This window comes from Cryptomeria japonica, chromosome 3 (genome assembly GCF_030272615.1).
Source record: "Cryptomeria japonica chromosome 3, Sugi_1.0, whole genome shotgun sequence".
NCBI lineage: Eukaryota > Viridiplantae > Streptophyta > Pinopsida > Cupressales > Cupressaceae > Cryptomeria > Cryptomeria japonica.
In genome coordinates, this window is record NC_081407.1 from 97,588,988 (window position 1) to 97,608,391 (window position 19,404).

A 19,404-nucleotide genomic window follows, 5' to 3' on the forward strand; every position below is an offset into this window, starting at 1 on the left:
ACAGTAGATGACAGTAGGATTTAAGGGCTGACCAAACAGTCCTACAAGCAATTTTCGGAGCCATACAGCTTCTCTTGCTCCCATGGAGGCTGCAATGTACTCAACTTCTGTAGAACTCTGAGCAACTGAAGACTGTTTTCTACATATCCATGAGATCATTCCTGATCCTAAACTGAGGCAACATCCTAATGTGCTTTTCCTGTCAACTATGCTTCTAGCCCAATCAGAATCAGTGAATCCATGTAGGTCAAGTTCTACATGTTTATATTTCAAACCAAAACCAATAGTTCCTCGAAGATATCTCAAAATATGCTTTGCAACAACAAGATGTATTTCCCTAGGTTCACACATGAACTGACTTAGTGCATTTACAGCATAACATATATCAGGTCTTGTGTTTACCAAATACATCAGAGATCCAATAATCTGTCTGTAAAGTGTAGGATCTGCAAACTCTAATTCTGCAGTTGTTTCCTTTAGCTTGTGCAAATTTGTCTCCATAGGTGTGGTCATGGATCTACAATCCAACATTCTAAATCTTTTGAGTATATCAATGGTGTATTTTCCTTGATTAAGGATTATACCATCTGCCTGCTGCCAAACTTCCGATCCAAGGAAGTAGTGAAGAATTCCTAAAACTTTCATATCAAACTCAAAGGCTAATTCTTTCTTACATCGAGAAATACAATTATCCTCTCCTGTGATTAGTAGATCATCAACATAAAGAATAAGAATTAATAATTCACCATTGATTACCTTGTAGTAGAGATTTGGATCTGCTTCATTCTTGAAAAACCCTAAATCCAAGAGATAGTGATCAATTATTTCATACCATGCTTTGGGAGCCTGTTTCAGTCCATAAAGAGCTTTCTTTAATCTGCAGACATGTGATTCAACCTTATGAGTCACAAAACCTTCAGGTTGCTCCAAATAAACTTCTTCAATCTTACCATTCTGAAAAGCAGTCTTGACATCCATTTGATGGACTTTCCATCCTTTAGATGCTGCAATAGCCAAAACTACTCGGATAGAAGTGTATCTGGCAACAAGAGCAAATGTCTCTTCATAGTCAATACCTTCTTTCTGTGAGAAACCTCTGGCAACAAACCTTGCTTTGTGCTTCTCAATGCTGCCATCTGCTGCATGTTTGATTTTGAAGAGCCATTTAGAAGATACCACAGATTTGCCTTTAGGCCTAGGCACAATATCCCAGACATCATTTTTCAGAATTGATTGATACTCTTCTGACATAGCATCTTTCCAAACTTGATGCTTGAGCGCATCTCCAACACAGGAAGGTTCTGCATCAATGATCTCACTCATCAAGGCAGTATAACTGGAAAATAGGTTAGGTCTCTTACTTTCTCTGAAGGTCCCCTTTGGAGCAGCATAATTTTCAGCTTCTTGAAGCATATTTTTAGCCCAAAGTGGTCTCTTCCTAGTTTCGGGATAATTTTCTTCTAAAGGTAAGCCTTGAACTTCATGCTCAGCATCTTCAGGGGTCTCCCTCTGAATCTCAGGGGTGGAATCCTCATCCAAGCTTGTAGGAGGATCTTGGTGTTCTAATTCATTAGAGCTTTTGGACCTCCTGAATGCTGTGTCTTCCTCAAAGATGACATCTCTGCTTAGTTCAATTTGTCTTTGACCAGGTATGTATATTTTGTAGGATTTAGAGGTTTTATTGTACCCAACAAATACTCCTTTCTTTCCAAAAGGTTCTAACTTTGACCTCTTTTCTTTGGGGACATGAATATAGACTGGACACCCAAAGATCCGGAAATGACTTATGTCAAGTTTGTTGCCAGTAAAGGCTTCTTCAATGGTTTTATTGTCAAGAAGAGAATGAGGACATCTATTTTGAATGTACACAGCTCCTAGATGCTTCAGCCCAAAATGAGGTTTTAATATTTTGGTCAAACAACATAGCCCTAGCAGCTTCTACTATAGTCCTATTCTTTCTTTCAGCTACCCCATTTTGTTGTGGGTTATAAGGTACAGTTAACTCCCTCTTAATCCCAGCATTTATACAATAATCTTTAAACATATCAGAAGTGTATTACCCCCCATTGAATGTTCTTAAGGTTATGATTTTCTTACCTGTCATATTTTCTGCAAGAGCTTTGAATTCCTTAAATTTAGAAAGGATTTCTTCAGACTCTTTGTACCTCAGAAAATATATCCAGGTCTTCCTAGAATAATCATCTACAAATATTACACAATATAAAAATCCTCCTAATGAGGGTACAGACATGGGTCCACATAAATCAGAATGAACTAATTCTAATACATTTTTGGATTTACTGTTGCTAGAATTAAAAGACCCTTTAGTATTCTTTCCCAAGGCACACCCTTTGCAGACTCCTTCAGATTTTTGACTTAGCTTGGGTAAGCCGATCACCATCTTCTCTATCTTAGGTAGGGCATGGAAATGAAGGTGCCCTAATCTTCTACCCCAAAGTTCATTCAAATCTGGAGTCTCATGAATCAAGGCTAGAGGTGGAGTGGTGCAAAGTCTGTAGAGGCTCCCTTGTCTTACTCCAATGGTGTGGGTTTTCTTGATGGTGGAGTTCTTTGGCCAAGCAAGTACCTTTCCTTCCATAAAGGTTAATCTATAACCCTCATCTTCAAGTGCAGAAACTGAGACAAGGTTTCTCTTTATACCAGGTACAAATAGAACTCCAGTCAGTTGTAGGGATATGCCTAACTTTAGGTTGATATTGCAGGTTCCTATTCCCATAACTGGATAATTTGAGTCATCACCAATTGTCACTTCTTCATTTGAACTTTCCACAAGTGTATCTAGGTGCTCATGAAATCCAATGATGTGTCGAGATGCTCCGTATGCCTGACTTTAGGTTGATATTGCAGGTTCCTATTCCCATAACTGGATAATTTGAGTCATCACCAATTGTCACTTCTTCATTTGAACTTTCCACAAGTGTATCTAGGTGCTCACGAAATCCAATGATGTGTCGAGATGCTCCGTTGTCAATCACCCATGTGTTGAAACTGGAGGTGACTTGACTAGAGAGGGCTGAGTAGAAGACTAGCTTCTCGGAATTACTCCCTTTCTTAATTTCTGCCATTGAAGCTTGTTGTTTGATACTGTCTGGACACTTCATTGCATAGTTCCCATATTGGTCACATCTGAAACATTGTACTTTAGAAATGTGTCTCTTCTTCTTTGAAGACCTCTTCCCATTTGAGTTGTTGTCCCTCTTTCTCTTAAAGTTGTTCTTCTTTCCTTTCTTGTGGGAATTAGAGTTTAGAACTTGAATGTCTTCATTACCATTGTTTTGTTTTATTCCTCTTGTGACAAGTCGAGATTCCTCTTGAATGCAATCAATTTTCAATCTATCAAACTTAGGAAATTTAGAACGAGTACTGATTCCTTGAATGAACGATTCCCATGAGGTAGGAAGTCCATTTAGGGCCATCATAGCAAGTTCTTTGTTGTCTACTAGATGTCCAATAGTGGATAGTTGATCCCTAAGCTCAGTGATCCTCAAGAAATAGGATGTAACTATTTCTCCTTTATTCATCTTTATATGGTGTAGTTGATTCTTTAGGGTGAGAGCCCTGCTAGTGTTGTTGATTTCATAAATGTCAGCTAGTGCTTTGAACATCTGAAAGGCAGTCTCATATTTAGAAATAACTGGTACAATGTGGTCTCTTACTGAATCCACAATTATCTTAAGGGCCTTCTCACTGTCCTTGCTCCACTGAATTTTCTCTGTATCATCAGAGGGTTCAGGAATTTCACTTTTGACATGGGAGTCAATTTTATTTTCTTTCAAAACAAGCATGATCCTGAATTTCCAAGATACAAAATTTGATGCTCCATCTAATCTATCTTCAAACCTAACTCCGATTGCCATTAGGATTATGGGAATGTGATCTTAGTAAGAGCCTGGTGAAAGTTTATGAGATCATTACAGAATTTTAATATAATCTTCCTTAACTTCGCTTTGATACCATGTTAAGTTCTTTCAAAATTCTGTGATCAAAATAGAAGAGATGGACATATGATCTTAAAGTTGTATTTTATCTGCTATAGCGTGTTTTAAAGATGCACCACACTTATCAATTTAGGTGTGTACATCCTCCTCAATGTAAGCATGCTATATAAGTGGATGAGGGGTTACGTAGTGAAGAGATGTGTCTTCCCATGTGGGAAGACACATCTCTTCCCTACGTACCTCTCACCACAATATATAAACTAGTCACCGTTTACTTACCCGATCGGAAGGAGTGCGACTTGTTTGAGAATCGCTTTACCACCCGATACCATGAACGATGTAACAGTTGGTCAAACACGATAAGTTAACTTTGGTTTTATTTATCATTAGTTAACGTTAACATATTAGTATATGTAATCAAATTAATATATATATATATATACATATATATATATATCAGAAGCATGAAATAGTATGACCAACGTTACAAAATTAACAATTGGTGCAGTAATTATGCAGGATTGTCATCCTATAGCTTATGAGAGCAAGAAGCTTCGAGGTCCGAAGAGGAGCTATAGTATTTATGATAAGGAAATGTTGGCCATCATGCATGCAATGGCCAAGTTCAGGCAATATTTAGTTGGCAGCAAGTTTTGTGTCAAAACTGATCATAATAGTATGAAGCATTTCCTTGGATAGCGGGATCTAAATGAGCATCAACAGAAGTGGGTCGGCAAGTTACAATCTTATGATTTTGACATCTCCTATGTCAAAGGGACTCAGAACATTGTTGTTGATGCTTTATCTCGCCGCCCCCATTTGAGCTCCATGGCAGTTGTTTCCGAAGATTGGAAACACTTGATTATAGCAGAATATGCCAAGAATCCATGGGCCTCTAGTATTATTGATGGGACAGTACAGGACAGCAGGTACTCTCTTGTGAATGACCTCATCATTTACAAAGAGAGGATATTTCTAGACCCGAGTTTTGAGGTGAAGTGCATAGTATTGAGGACTTTCCATGATTCACCTATGGCTGGACATCCCAGTTACTTTAAGACCTATAGGCAGGTACGAGAGAGATTCTCTTGGAAGGGTCTCAAGTCTGATGTTCTTCAGTACGTCAGAGAATGTTCTGTCTGCCAGCAAAACAAGCAGGAGCACAGCTTTCCTACGAGGTTACTTCAGCCACTTCCTATTCCTGACAGGAAGTGGGAATGCGTGCCTATGGACTTTATTACGAGCTTGCCAAAAGCCCAAGGGAGAGACAGCATTTATGTGGTAGTTGATCGGTTAAGTATGCACATTTTTTCCCGATCACGACTACTTATTCTACTGGTCAGGTGGCTGATCTTTTCTTTCGTGAGCTATTTAGATTGCATGGTTTACCTCGGAGTATTGTCAGTGATAGGGACAGCAAGTTCATGGGTCACTTCTGGCAGGAGTTATTCAGACTTTGCGGGACAGAGCTCACTCCGAGTACCAGTTACCACCCTCAGACTGATGGACAGACGGAGATTGTCAACAAATGGGTGGAGGGATACCTGCGGAACTACAACTCAGGGCAGCAAAAGGCTTGGGTGAAGTGGTTACATTTGTGCGAGTATTGTTATGATTCCACTCACCACATGACTATTCAGATGACACCTTTCAAAGCTTTGTATGGATATGATGCTCCTAGTTTTTTGGATTTATTGATGAGCGATAGCAGAGTACCGAGTGTTGGGAACCTGTTACAGGAGAACAAGGATATTATGAGAGCACTTCATGATAATATTCAGAAGGCTCGGAATCAGCAAAAGCAATATGCTAATCAAAGGAGGGTTGAGTGATCTTTTGAGATTGGGGATATGGTGTATTTGATGTTACAACCCTATAGACAGTCCTCTCTTAGGAAGAAGGGCTCAGAGAAACTCAAGCCACGTTACTATGGACCTTTCAGGATTTCCAGGCGAGTTGGCCAGGTGGCTTATGAGTTAGATTTACCGGCTGATAGTAAAGTTCATAGTGTTCCATTTGTCACACCTTAAGCAAGCATTGGGACAACAGATAGTTCCTTCTGCAGTTTTACCACCCCTAGATGATGAGGAGAAGTTAGTGCTAGTACCTAAGGCCATTCTGGAGTTCAGAGAGCGTCATTTGCGGAGAAGTGTCATCAGGGAATTTTTGATTAAATGGAAGAATCTGCCAATAGAGGATGCTACTTGGGAGTGTGATAGCATTTTACAGCATCCAACATTGAGTTTGCTTGAGGACAAGCAAATTTTGGGAGGGCAGACTGTAATGTTCCCATCCTAGTCAGGGACAGTGGTTTGAGGAGTTAGCCTATTTTTGGACCCTTGTAAGCTAACACGGTATGGATAAGGGGGTCAGTAATGCAATATCTTGAGGAGTGGTCTGTCTATTTGTTCTAGTTTAGTGTTGAGTTCAGTTCTAGTCTTCGTTTCATCAGTTTCTGACATTATATGAGGATTTCCTAATTTCTAGGGAAAAATTGCTAAAAAGAGACATGGTCCTATTCTCATTGGCGTGGCGAATTGTGGCCCCAACTTTTGACAGATTCAGTTTCTGAGCAATAATGAGGGAGATATGAATTTTTAAGTGGTTCCCACAAGCAATTAATATTTTAATGAAATATTAAAATAAAACCACAAAGTGCATTACTTAAATTTATTTAAGTGAAAAATTAATATCTCCTAAGTTAGGCTTTGCTTTTAGGGTTAAGTTGGGAACCCTAAAAGCAAGTTATGATTTTTTAAAAACCTAATTGCCAAAAATCGTACTTTTTGGGTATTTAGGCAGCCAAGATGGAAATTAAACCTCATTCATTGATATTGAGCATTTGACATTTCTTTTGAGCACTTGGCTATGGCGGCTAGGGTTTGGACCTGTTTTGGAGAGTGTGCATTCTTCAGAATTCAGTAGCTTTGAGATTGTGAAAGATCAATCGAATTGTTGCAGTTTGGTTGGCTTCATTCAGAAGTCAAATTGAATAAAATTGGGGCAGAATTGGCTTCTTACAAGGCAGATTTGTTGTAGGTTTCCTATTTACTGTTATGTTGTTAATTTTTCTATGGTTTGGAGGCTTCTTTTCCCAAACACACAGCTTGCTCATTTATTGGCGCCATCTTCCACTGTTTGGGTGTCTTAGTATTAAATAAGAGTAGATCTGAATTGTTTCAGAATAAAAATCCGAACTTTGTAAGTTGCTGATTGAATTCTTTTAATTCAATAAACTGGCTAAGGACCTACGGGTGTGCTTCTAAATTTTCCAGTTTATTGCTTCAGTTGATTAATATCATGTATTATTTCAATATGTGTTGCAAATTAAAGAAACCCCCTTCTACAACTTCTGTCTATTTCTGAAAGACCATCTTAATAATCAAAATTACAAAGAAGATCTACAAATCACAGCAGGTTGAAGAGTTGAACCAGCAAGGGTTCATCACTACCTATTAGAATCAAAGTAAATACAATTGATGTGTTGATTAATTTCAAGTTATTGATAGAACTGTAGGGACTCAATCCCACAACGTCAATTTTTGTTTAAGTCCCTTCCCTTTCTATATGTCTTGATTCTTGACCCTGGGGGGCCACCGTTTTATAACCAATCTGAGAAATGTTGAGTGGATCTCCCTTGGTCAAAACTGCCTATGAGCTATCCATTGTTATTCCCCATGTGCCTATAAAATGTTGCAATTGCGAAATTTCCAAAAAGTGTCTAAGTGTGTGGATTGTAGGCTAAAATGTCTAATTTTGTGCAATGTGTCAAAGTTGTCAGAGTTACCCCATCATGCATGCCTTTCTGCCCACCCCCCCTCCCTTCCTTTGTTCCTTAATAGGATGAAAATACTTCTTCATCTTGACATGCTATTCCCCACTTTCATTCTATTTTTCCTTTATAATTATTGATGGATGGCAATGTCATGGACTCGTGGATCCCTCTTCTCACAACAAGCAATGACAGGAAGGAGAGAAATCAAAAGAACGAGACTTGAAATGCCCTAAAGTTTCTAGGTTGTCACAAGAACCTTGCCTTCAGGAGAAATGGACTGGAGTTTTGCATTGGAGGATAAGAAGAAATCAGCTAATGAAGGAAGGTGACAAGGCTGGTAATGGTTAGCTGCACAATGGACTCACCTAGCCCTTAGTCTCTAGATAAAATGTTTTGTTTTCAGTTAATACAATGTGTTCTAGATAGCTGGAAGCCTCTTTATTAATATGGCTATATAATATTAATCAAATAGCAGTAGAAGCATCTCATCATGGAAATTTATATTGATATGGCTTACCCAGTCATTGTAAGCAAGAGTGTACTCAGTTTTTTTGATATTTGATATTAATACTAATGGAAGTGGCCCCATAGGCACAATTCAAAAAACTAGTGTTGGGAAGCTAATGTTAAAAGTCATCTATGTCCAGATAGTATTGAGGACAATGGCAAAGTATGCTCTCAAGGCTCTATACTGGAAGATTTATCATGAGAACTGAGTGTGGCAGTTGTGGATAATGATGTGCAGAAGAGTTTACGTGCAGATGATGCCAATGTGAGTTTTATGGTAGGACCCTCAGTGACAATAGATAATCATAAGGATAATGAGCCTGTGGAGATAGCGGAGGTAAATATTGAAACCATGGATTCTACTGTGCAAGATTTAACAGCATATATGTAGAAGATTGAAAAGTTTTCCATTCTACTCTACAAATGTCCTGCCTTTTACCTTGATGTTTTGTTTTGAAAGGTAAAAGTGTCTTTGTGGCATATAGGGACTATGGCATATATGATGTTAATTGTTCATTAACTCTCAAGCTCCATAGCTTTTATATGAGTTAACTTAGGAATGCATTATATTGTTGGAATTGTTAATTTTGGGCAAAACCAGGTCTATCCCAATTGGGGACATTACATACTGTTAGTTCTGAGCCTCTTATTTTTCTGTTTTTATAGGATGATCTCAAAGGTCTTTGCATGTTCCTCCTCTGGTTATAGTTAATATGGCTCATCACAGCCAATATAGGTATGTTCGTGCCAAGATGTAAGCGTCTAGTAGTTCTGGGCATACTTCAACTAGTAATGTTATAGTATATTTTTTTAATGTTTTACTTTTAATACAATTTCTTTACATTTTATTCTATCAAAAATAAAGAAGAAAATGTTCTAAATTGAATTTTTCAAAAAAGCTGTGGCAAGCCACTTATAATTCAAATGCCAAGGGAGTGAATCTTCAAAACTGCATTCACCGTATAAATCCAAGTGTTAAATACTCTACAGAGATGAAATTCAAATAACACTGACATCTATGACATTGATTAATTGAACAATGAACATTCAACATTCAATGTTGAGTAATGAACTAAAAAATTGAGTAAAATACTGAAATACAGATATGAATTGGTAAACACAAATGTCTGAGTGCTGTATTATTAATGATCATGAAAATAACTGTTCTAAAATGACCCCTCGCCTCCATTTTCTCAAAGGTTTTCCTTTTCTATTTATTTAAAACAAATGTTGATGAATGGGACATAGGGGCATCCATGGGATTCTTTCAGGAGATTGGGAATGTCTCTTAATGTCCCAGAGACAACACTATGTACCCAAGTACCTCCTTAAATATCATGATGCCAGAAAAACTCTGACAAATCTCAGGACATGAGACATGTGCAGGAAAAAGGATGAGACAATGGCATGTCCCCTCTGTGAACCAACATCCCCAAAATGTTCAGATCAGACCCAGATGACACTTCTACATGGAATGCTCCAATTTACTGATTCAATGTCTTTGGATTCTACTGTGCCCTAGATTCTGATGCAACTCAACTTGTGTATTCTACGTTTTTGGCATTTAGGCAAATATCACTAACTAAAACAATATAAAATGGAAGAATGCATCAAGCTAAGAAAGAGAAACTGGAAAAATCTATACCTTTTATGGTTTTAAAATTCACATCAAGCTTGTGAGCAGAGGACGACCTTGGATCATTTGGAGTGAATGTGAACTTATTCTCTGTCTGTAAGATGAAAAGCAAAAATGTTACTTGAAATAACATATGATAATTAATTGAAGAAAATCAAATGTATGCTATTTAAAAGATTTATTAAAGAAACTAAAATGTACGTTTTGTTTTTTTTATTTATTAGTATTACTACATAGTGTTGATTATCTTTCTCTCTGTTGGTTTCCAGCCCAACTCCTTTAATCATTTGCAAACTTAGGTTCTTGACTCTATGCAATGGTGATGTTCTCTTAAACTGTATGTCCTCTTGTGGAAACTATTTTATATAGTTCACAATCCTATTAGTGTACAATTACAAAAGAAACATTTTATTTTAATTTCTTAAATAGTGTGATATACAAAATTTCAATTGCATAAAAACGGATTCTTGATAGTATGCACGATATTCATAAGTAGGTCTGCCTCTTTAAAGCCAAATTCTTGTTTGTTGTTCAGCCTCTTTGGAAACAACCCTAAATCAAATTAACCCCAAATGCATTTGAGAGCCAAAGGGAACAGATTTTATATAGCAGGAATTGTAAAATACCAAAATCAAAACACCCTGTGTGCCTGGGTCCTTCACTTTAGTCTTGTATGTGGCACGCATTGTTGCCAGTGGTGTCTCCATGTTCAATACCTCTTCAACTCTACAAATCCTAAACAAACGTCCTGCCTTTTACCTTGATGTTTTGTCAAGATACAAAAAAAGTGCAAAAACAACATCACACAGTAGTTCTTATCAGCAAAACAAAGTCTATAGCAACAGGGAAACAAATAAATCAAGCTAGCTAAAATAATTATTTTACTTCTTTTTATTTTTCTCTGCTTTCTCACCTCCGAGAATGTTCAGATCAGCCCCAGAAGGCAGGGAACACTCCTCCACAGAATACTCCAATTTACTGGTTCGATGGCTTTGTATTCTACTGTGCCCTAGATTCTGATACAAATCAAAATGTGTATTATACATTTTCAGCAATCAGGTGATTATCACTAATTGAAGCAATTGAACTGAAACTAAATTGGAAAAATGGATCAAGCAAAGGAGAAAGAAATTGGAAAAAATTGTACCTTCTCCGGTTTAAATATTCACATCATGCTTGAAGACAGAGGATGACCTTGGATCATTTGGAATAAATGTGAACTTATTCTCTGCCTATGAGATGAAAAGCATACATATGTTATTTGAAATAACATAAAACTAGCACTTGCAACTTTAGGAGGTGCAAGGGATGCAATGTAGGAAATTCAAGGGAATGCCATCATCGTCTTATCCCTGCACCCAACCATTATTATTATCCTCATCCTTAATTCCTTTAGGATTTTCCACGAGCCAAAATATTTTGTTACACCTGAAAAATAAGCATACACAGCAACAGAATAATTAGACCCATATAAACATAGGAACTACAAAATACCATTCAATGCTATTTTTTTATGAAATACATGAAATGCTAGGTCAAGTCAATATATTATAATTAAAATATAACTCACCCACAAAACTTAAAACAACTAAAAAATATGATAATTACACTAATATTTTGACAAGCCATCCCAGCCACAACTGTTTAGATTAACATCACATGACAGAACAAAATCAACAGAATTAACCAAAAAAAAAACATTCAGACAGGTCACAATTTAATAAACAGCCCTTACATGGGCCCTTTAGTTGCTCACCAGTTCTGTTGAACTTGGCACAAAATGATCAAATAGCATCTCAATAAGACTTGGCATTTAAATTTTTAATCAGCACACTATCATAAAGTTGTATATACATCATGAATCTTTGTTGAACCATGCATTTAGGGAGTTGCTACTGCTACATTATTGATGACCATGGATTTCGCAGCAATACAGAGTAATCTGAGATTTGTTGAGAGCGAGAGACAAGATCTGGTAGAGCTATAATGTTTGACATAGTTTGTACTGGAGGGTTATGACAAATCTGTTATATATACAAGCATAATTGGCAAACTTGTTGAAACATCACCTACTGGATCATTGTATTGTGGCTTATCATAATTTCTAAAATGTAAATTGTAATGTCCCCTAATGTTACCCTCTTATATTCTGTCCTCAAATCACAATTTTAGTATATAGAGAGAACAATAGGACACTAATGTCAACCTGCAACAGATTAGACAACATTTCTATCATGTCATGGTAGATCATATATTCGTCATTCTTAAATATTGCAAAGTGTATATGAAGGATTCAACAACCTCTCTTTCCCTACACCTATCCTCACATGGAGCTCAAGGAAAATCACACAAGGTGCCTCAAGACTATCCCTCTCCAACAAGCCCAAGAGCACCAAGGACGTCGTCAACTTGGCCTTCCGGCCCACACTTGGAGTTGGCATACCTGCTGGAGCCTAGTGCTCTTGATTCCTTGTATTCCCCCTCCATAATTGGATGGTGAGATTGAGAATGCATATAGATTCATTACTTATGATTGACTTTTTACTGAATTATAACTAATCTCTGCTAATGTTCTTATAGCCTGTTTCTGTGTTTAGATTATGCTCAGACCAATAAATGATGTACCTATATTAATTTGTATGGTTACTGGTGAATATGATTGAAGTTATTATTATAATGCTTGTGAATATACAGAAGTACAGTGAATTTAATTATTATTATATTGCTGTAAATAGACAGTTATACAGAGAATATAATTAAGTATTATTATATCGCTGTGCAAATACAGAAATACTGTGAGATGAGCATGATGTAGTATTATATTACTGTGAATATGCAGAGATACAGATTCATACCTGCTGCCTTCCTTATGGGCAGAGAGTTACCTTGTGTGAATGTCTTCCCAAGGCAATCGAACTTCTGTGTCTTCTTTCCTATCGTGGTGTTTCCTTTCCTATCCTCTGTGCCCTTTTGTCATAATGATTCGCTGGACCTTAAATATGTTGCTGGTGTGAGTCGTTGCGTGGGAAGGACATGTCTCCCTTATTTCAAACAGTGCCATGTCTAAGGTTCAAAGTTATTAGTCTATTATCGTGTTTCTCTAGTGATACCGATGACCTTGTTAATTAATACATTGCCTTCTAATATATAATTAATGATCAATTAATTAAAATATATTGCTTAATCAATTAATATTATAAATACATTAATATTACATTGCTTAATTACTCCATATCATATTGCTTAATTAATTCAATAAATATTATATTGCTAATTAATTCAATTAATACTATATTGCTTAATCAATTAATACATTGATAATGGCCATGTTCTGAAAATTTTAAAAACTTATTATCATTTATTGAATAATCGGGTCAAGGGAACAGGCTATGACATAAATCTAGGAGCCATCTTGCCACCAATGCCCTCTCGCTTACACCCTATAATGGCCACGAAAGGTTGGCCAATAGAACAACTTCTTGCCCACCATAGGGACCCTATAGTTTGCAATTCGTGCTAGCTACTAAAGGTATTTCAGTCATTGAAATCAAGACTTCTGCTCAAAGTATTATATTGTCTTCCTGAGTTCTCCGAGTGCAATGATCCAATGGTTCGCATTACACTTGGCAAATTTCCACACCTATAGAACAAATGGACAAACACACCAAACTAGAATGGAAGCATTTGTTAAGAGTATATGGGTATGTTCCACGTTTCTAAGATAAAAAGAAAAATGATTTTAAATTTGAGGGCAGTCCATCATATCCACAGATATATAGGAGTGGATAAGCTAATTTACAATGTTACCCCGAGTTTCCGGGACGGGGACGGCAGGGGACGGCGGGACGCGTTTCCGGGAGGGCAAATTTTTTTGCCAAATTTGGGGACAGCGGGGGACGGCAAAGGGGACGGCTATTAAAATATAGGAAATATTTAAAATATATAGGAAAATTTCAAAATTCTAAATGTTCATATGAAAACATGGATAAAGCATGCATACATACATTATATTCATATGAAAACAATAAAACATGGAAATGGCATGTGTATGATACTATGAAAAGTTGAAGACATTTTAGAATGTAAATTCTGAACATACAACATTGTTAATACTCAATAGACAATATGCAATTATGCATTCATAAATCAGAATTTCAATTCATTCACATTGTCAATATGCATATCATAATAGATATTAAAGAAATAACATACAAAATGTCAAAACAAAGAGGTTAAATTTTCCCTACTTCTATCGACACGGTTTCCCCCCATATTTTTCAACGGGGGTTTGGGGGCAGCACCCCTTGCACACTCCCTGTCGCGATACAGGGCGGGGTCGAGGGGCAGCGCCCCGCGAGGCCAAAAAAACTTATTCTTTCATAAAGGTGTTGGGTTTTATTTTTCTATTAACTCGCCGAGTTTGGCGATTTTTGGGCGATTTTCTAATCTCTGTGTCAAAATGCCCAAAGGCTACACTGCTGCCATATAGTTTCATTGTCAAAATTATGAATTAAATTAATGTTATCTTTTAATTTTTTTATTTTTACTAACAATTTGAATTAATAAGGGGCCTATATTAGAAAATTTTAAAAACAATTTGAAAATACAACTTTTTTTAGTTTTTTAATATTTTTTAATGGCCTTAGATAAGGGGGACGTCTAGCCGTCCCCGGGACGGATTGGGGACGTCCCAGCCGTCCCCAGCCGTCGCTGGGACGTACGGACGTCCCCCAAGGCTAGGGCAGGCGTCCCCCCGTTTCGGGGACGTCCCCTAAAAATATAGGGCAATTTGGGGACGGGGGGAAACGTCCCCTGGCCGTCCCCAAGTCCCCGAAACGTCCCCGAGATGGGGACGGGGGTTTTCAGGTCGGGGACGCGTCCCCGGGTAACTCTGCTAGTAATTTATTAAATTTACCTAATGCTTGCAGGGTTACTCTTCCAAAGTATTTTTCAAACATGCAAATAGAGTTTTGGGGGCCTATTGGAGAGCCCAAAGATGGGCCAATAGGAATCTTTCTTCTTTTAATGCAATTAATGTTCTGTACAACAAGTATGGACACTATTTGTTCTGTTCTATCAACTGAATAATGAGTGGGGACCCAAAACCCGACAAGTAATGATTGCATCAGCGCCAAAGTATGGAAGACAAGAAAGTAAAAATGCTTTAAAAGTGGAAAGTATTGAGTGATTACTTCTCCATTAGAGCTCACCAGTCAAAAGACTGAAGAAGCTAAGGCTCACAGACATTACCTGTATTAAATGACATCAAGAAGAAACAATGTTGTGCACATTTCTGCAATGAAAAGCAGCTAAAACCTTTTAGGGGTGCATATGAGTGGGAACCCAAAACCAACGAGTAATGGTTGCTAGGTGTCAAAGTATGGAAGACAAGAAAGTAAAAATGCTAAAAGTGGAAAGTATTGAGTTGATTACTTCTCCATTAGAGCTCTTCAGTCAATATAAGATTGAAGAAACTAAGGCTCCCAGACATTACCTGTGTTCAATTACAGCAAGAAGAAACAATGTTGTGCACATTTCTGCAATGAAAAGCAGCTAAAACCTTTTAAGGGTGCATATAATGCAGATTACAGGAGACTCTGTGTGTGCATTGCTATGATTGGAGATCACAAGAGACAGATGCCAAACTGTACAATTTTTTCACATATAGAAAACATGAATCAAAATTATGGAGAGAGAACCAATATTCTTTGCAGATACAGAAACCTAATACTTTAAGGATAGACCTTCAGACACAATCATGTGTACAATGACCCCTAAAAGAATGTTGAATCATTGCAAATTTATGCAAATGCAGAGATGCTATCTGTATTGTCAGTGGGAAGATGATCTTGCAAATGTGGCACCCCTGTTTTTGTTTAAGTAACATAGACACATTAAAAAAAGAATGTAATAATTTCAAAAAAAATATCGGCATGTAATTGTACCGGAGTCCTAACCACATAACAAACCATGTGAAAGGATGTACCCATCTGGAAAACCAGGCTATTTGTCAATTATTCAACATAATAATTTAAAACTTTAGTCATTTGTGTCATGTCAATCCCTTGCCTAGTGACATTTGGTTTTTAAAGTACCAGAGCCAGTATAATTGCACAAAACTGTGAAAATAATGCTGTACAATGTTAAGGTTTGTGAAGAAGAATTAAATGAGTTTAACACATGAAGATGGTCCAATCTCTACTAATCACTCTATGTGAAAATAGCTCTCGCAATCATTGCATTTACAGCATCAGCAGCAGCTGGTATCCATTCAATACTAAATAATTCCGTCATGAAAGTTGCCACAAAGATAACTTCAGGAACAAGAAAAATAAATAAACAAAAACTTAAAACCAACAAATAAATATAAAATTCATTTCACAATTCAAAATATCTCTATGTGAAGAAACAAATAGAGATCTAACACTAGGTATTACAATAATATCATATATGAAAACAGCAATAGATAAAACCACATAACCAATGCCTTCATCAACAAAAATGATCCCACCACGTACAGTCCCCCCTGAAACCATGGCAAGTGACTTACCTCAAGATTATGCACAAATTGTATCGTCTGTCAACAATGTCGTCAAGAAAAAATGGGCAGAGTTTGCAGGGAAATTATTTTGAAACTACCAAAGCAGAAATTTTCTTGAACTGAGACAAACCAAAACCAATCTCCCTAGGGCTACTGTCTCAATCTTTCACAATAAACAAAAAGTAGATCTACAAATATCGGGGTTTTAGAGCTCGAGACAAGATTGTTGCGGCCTTTTAAAGGAAAATACTGGTTGCAACTAAAATTTGTTTTCAGGCGTGAGGCCATGAATGCTTTCACTGCAAAGAAGTTGTTTTTCCCGGTGAAATCCGGTACAAAATATAGCCTGTTGTCTAGAAATTAATTGAAAAAAATAAAGTGTATGTTTTTTAAGGTAATTATATAGCATTAATTATCTTTCTTTCTATTGTTTTCAGCCCAGCTCATTTCCTCATTTGCAAACTTAGGTTCTTGACTCTGCGCAATGATGACTTTTTCATGAATTGCATTTTCATCCCTATTTCTTGAGGAAACTAATTTACAGAGTTCACAATCCTACGAGGGTAGAATTAGAAAAGAAACCATTTTTTTTATTTTCTTAAATTCTGTGACATACAGAATTGCGATTTTATAGAACAGATTCGTAATAGAATACATAATATCCATAAGTCGGTCTGCCTCTTTGAAGCCAAATTCTTGTTTACAGTTCACGCATTTTGTAACTAGGCCCGAACCAACGCAAACGAGAGCCGAGGAGAGAAGATTTTAAGATAGCCAGTAATGTAAAATACGAAAATCAAATAATCATGAGTGCTAGGGTTGATGCGAAGGGTGTCTTCATGTTCAATACTCCTCCGACTGTACAAACCCTAAACACGATTCCTGCCTTCTAGCTTCTTATTTTGTGGAAATTCAAAAACCAGTGTAAAAACCGCATCACACGGTGGTTCTTATTGCCCAAACAAGCACTGGCTAAAACTTATTAGCCGATAGGCTTTTATTATGCGGGCTCTGCCCGTCAGGAAGTGTCCCACGCTCGCCCAACTCCCGGCAAAATCTCACGCCCGATATTTTCTCATGCCAGGTTTCTACCTGCCACCTTCCAGTTTTCAGTTGCCGTAATTGGAGGAAACAAAATGACGAAACCAGGTCAAGATATTTCATCAGAGTTTTTTGTTTACAATGCTTTTACATCCTCGTCATACACGTTTTCGGCTTTACTTGCACTTCACGAAGTCGCGGTTTATAGTCTAGATGCAGCTACCATGGCGGTTTATTCTTTAATGAAGTCAGAACTTCTTCTCTATTCAAAATAAATCACATGATTGAACAATACAAACTAAGAATCCAACAAAAAAGAGGACAATATGTTAAAGATTTTGTCATTGTGAGTTTTCCCTTTGACTGATATGTTTTGTTTAAGGTAGAAATGAATTACTTACTGCAAAATATGGAGTCGACCTTCTGCTAATAGATACTCACATCTCTGGCAAAAAAATTCCTCTATAAATCCAATTCTTGTGCTTGAATCAGTGTAATGGATTCAAATAAACCCAATTCCTGTGCTTGAGTCAGTGTACGCTACAGTTACTAGAACCGGACAAGGAATTATAATGTTGAAGAACGAATTTTGATATAATAAAAATCTTTAGAAGATGAATGCTAACGAAAAATAGAAAAATAGAAAAATAGAAAAATTGCAATATGGAAAAGTTTTGGAGAAACTCGAGATCCATGTGGTGTGATCGTGACTTGGATTGAATCAGTGATCTAAATACCACTCTGTGTAATCTCAATATTATAACTTTAAATTTTTAGGGTGAAGGATTAAGGTTTATAGTTTGTTTATTAAAAAAAATATAAAACTTATAAATTATTCGTTTATTATTTATTATTTAAAATATCATAGTTTTAATGTATTAAAATCTATTTGAAGACAAATATTGAATTATGTTTAAATTTTAATTAAATATTTATAAAAATAATTATTTATAGTAATATTTATTGAAAAATTTAAATTATTTAATGTAATTTGTTATTATTGGTTTCTTAATTTCAATATATAGAATATTATTAGACTTATTTTTTATTTTTTAAATTCATATTTTCAATTATTAAAATAAAATACTATTCAATTTAATATAAGAATTTTAAATTAAATACATGAGAATTTTTGGTGAATGTAGAACACTTACACAAAATTGACTTAAATCTATTTTAAATAGTAACCACTTTAATTTTCATTTTAATAAAGACACTTTTTTATATTTTATGATTTTGTACTCTCCAATATATTATTTAGAGTATATTTTACTATCAACATAACCATTGCACCTTGTTTTTTTTGGTGAAGTGTTATTAGTACTTGTGGTTAGGCTAGTACTATTGCAATCGGTTGCTCTCCATTTTTGTTAACTCGTTATTATTCAATTGTTTCTCCACCATTAGAACTACAGATTTTTGGTTTTGATATATGTTTTAAAAATTTTATAAAGTTAAGATGCATTATTTTTAAGTTTGTAAATGATAGAAATTATTATGACAAGAGGCATCTACAATGACATACAAATATCCGTAAACAAAAAATTAATTTTGAATAAATTTGACGTGTAGATGACAGGTAAATGCTTGCATGTTTCAGTTTCTCTATAAGTATTCTTTTATTACTCTGAATAAAATAAAATCATTGCCACTTGTCGAAATTGTTACATCTGTAATGAGAGTGAAAGAGTGCAGCATTATTAGCTCCATGTCCTTCTTGACAACTAATAAACATCATTAAAAGAGTGCATCTGAATGAATTTTTTTAGGCAATTTTTTAAGTACATTAACATAATATTTGGTATGTTTAAATTTTCTTATGAAATTTATTTTAGACATCCACCAAACAAATATTTAACAATTAATTTTGACTCTATATCTAAATCTTTTAAAGTTTTATATAAATAAATAAACATATATATAATATTAAAAACATAAACTAATA

General features: G+C 36.0%; 1 protein-coding gene across 2 annotated transcripts in view; it reads right to left on the reverse strand.

Moving 5' to 3' along the window:
* LOC131046017 (general transcription and DNA repair factor IIH subunit TFB1-3) overlaps nucleotides 1-18,123 on the reverse strand; it is a 255,073-nt gene extending 236,950 nt beyond the window's left edge. The window contains exons 1-5 of one of the 2 annotated variants that reach the window (XM_057979650.2): nucleotides 17,861-18,123; nucleotides 11,025-11,305; nucleotides 10,791-10,893; nucleotides 10,504-10,612; nucleotides 9,887-9,971 (exon numbers count right to left, since the gene is read on the reverse strand). In XM_057979650.2, coding sequence (XP_057835633.1) covers nucleotides 9,887-9,971; nucleotides 10,504-10,584 — 166 coding nt within the window. In that variant the 5' untranslated portion in view covers nucleotides 10,585-10,612; nucleotides 10,791-10,893; nucleotides 11,025-11,305; nucleotides 17,861-18,123. Of the gene's footprint in view, nucleotides 1-9,886; nucleotides 9,972-10,503; nucleotides 10,637-10,790; nucleotides 10,894-11,024; nucleotides 11,306-17,860 lie in introns of both variants that reach the window. The other variant, XM_057979649.2, reaches the window with a different exon arrangement.
* Between the last annotated feature and the right edge of the window lie 1,281 nt (nucleotides 18,124-19,404).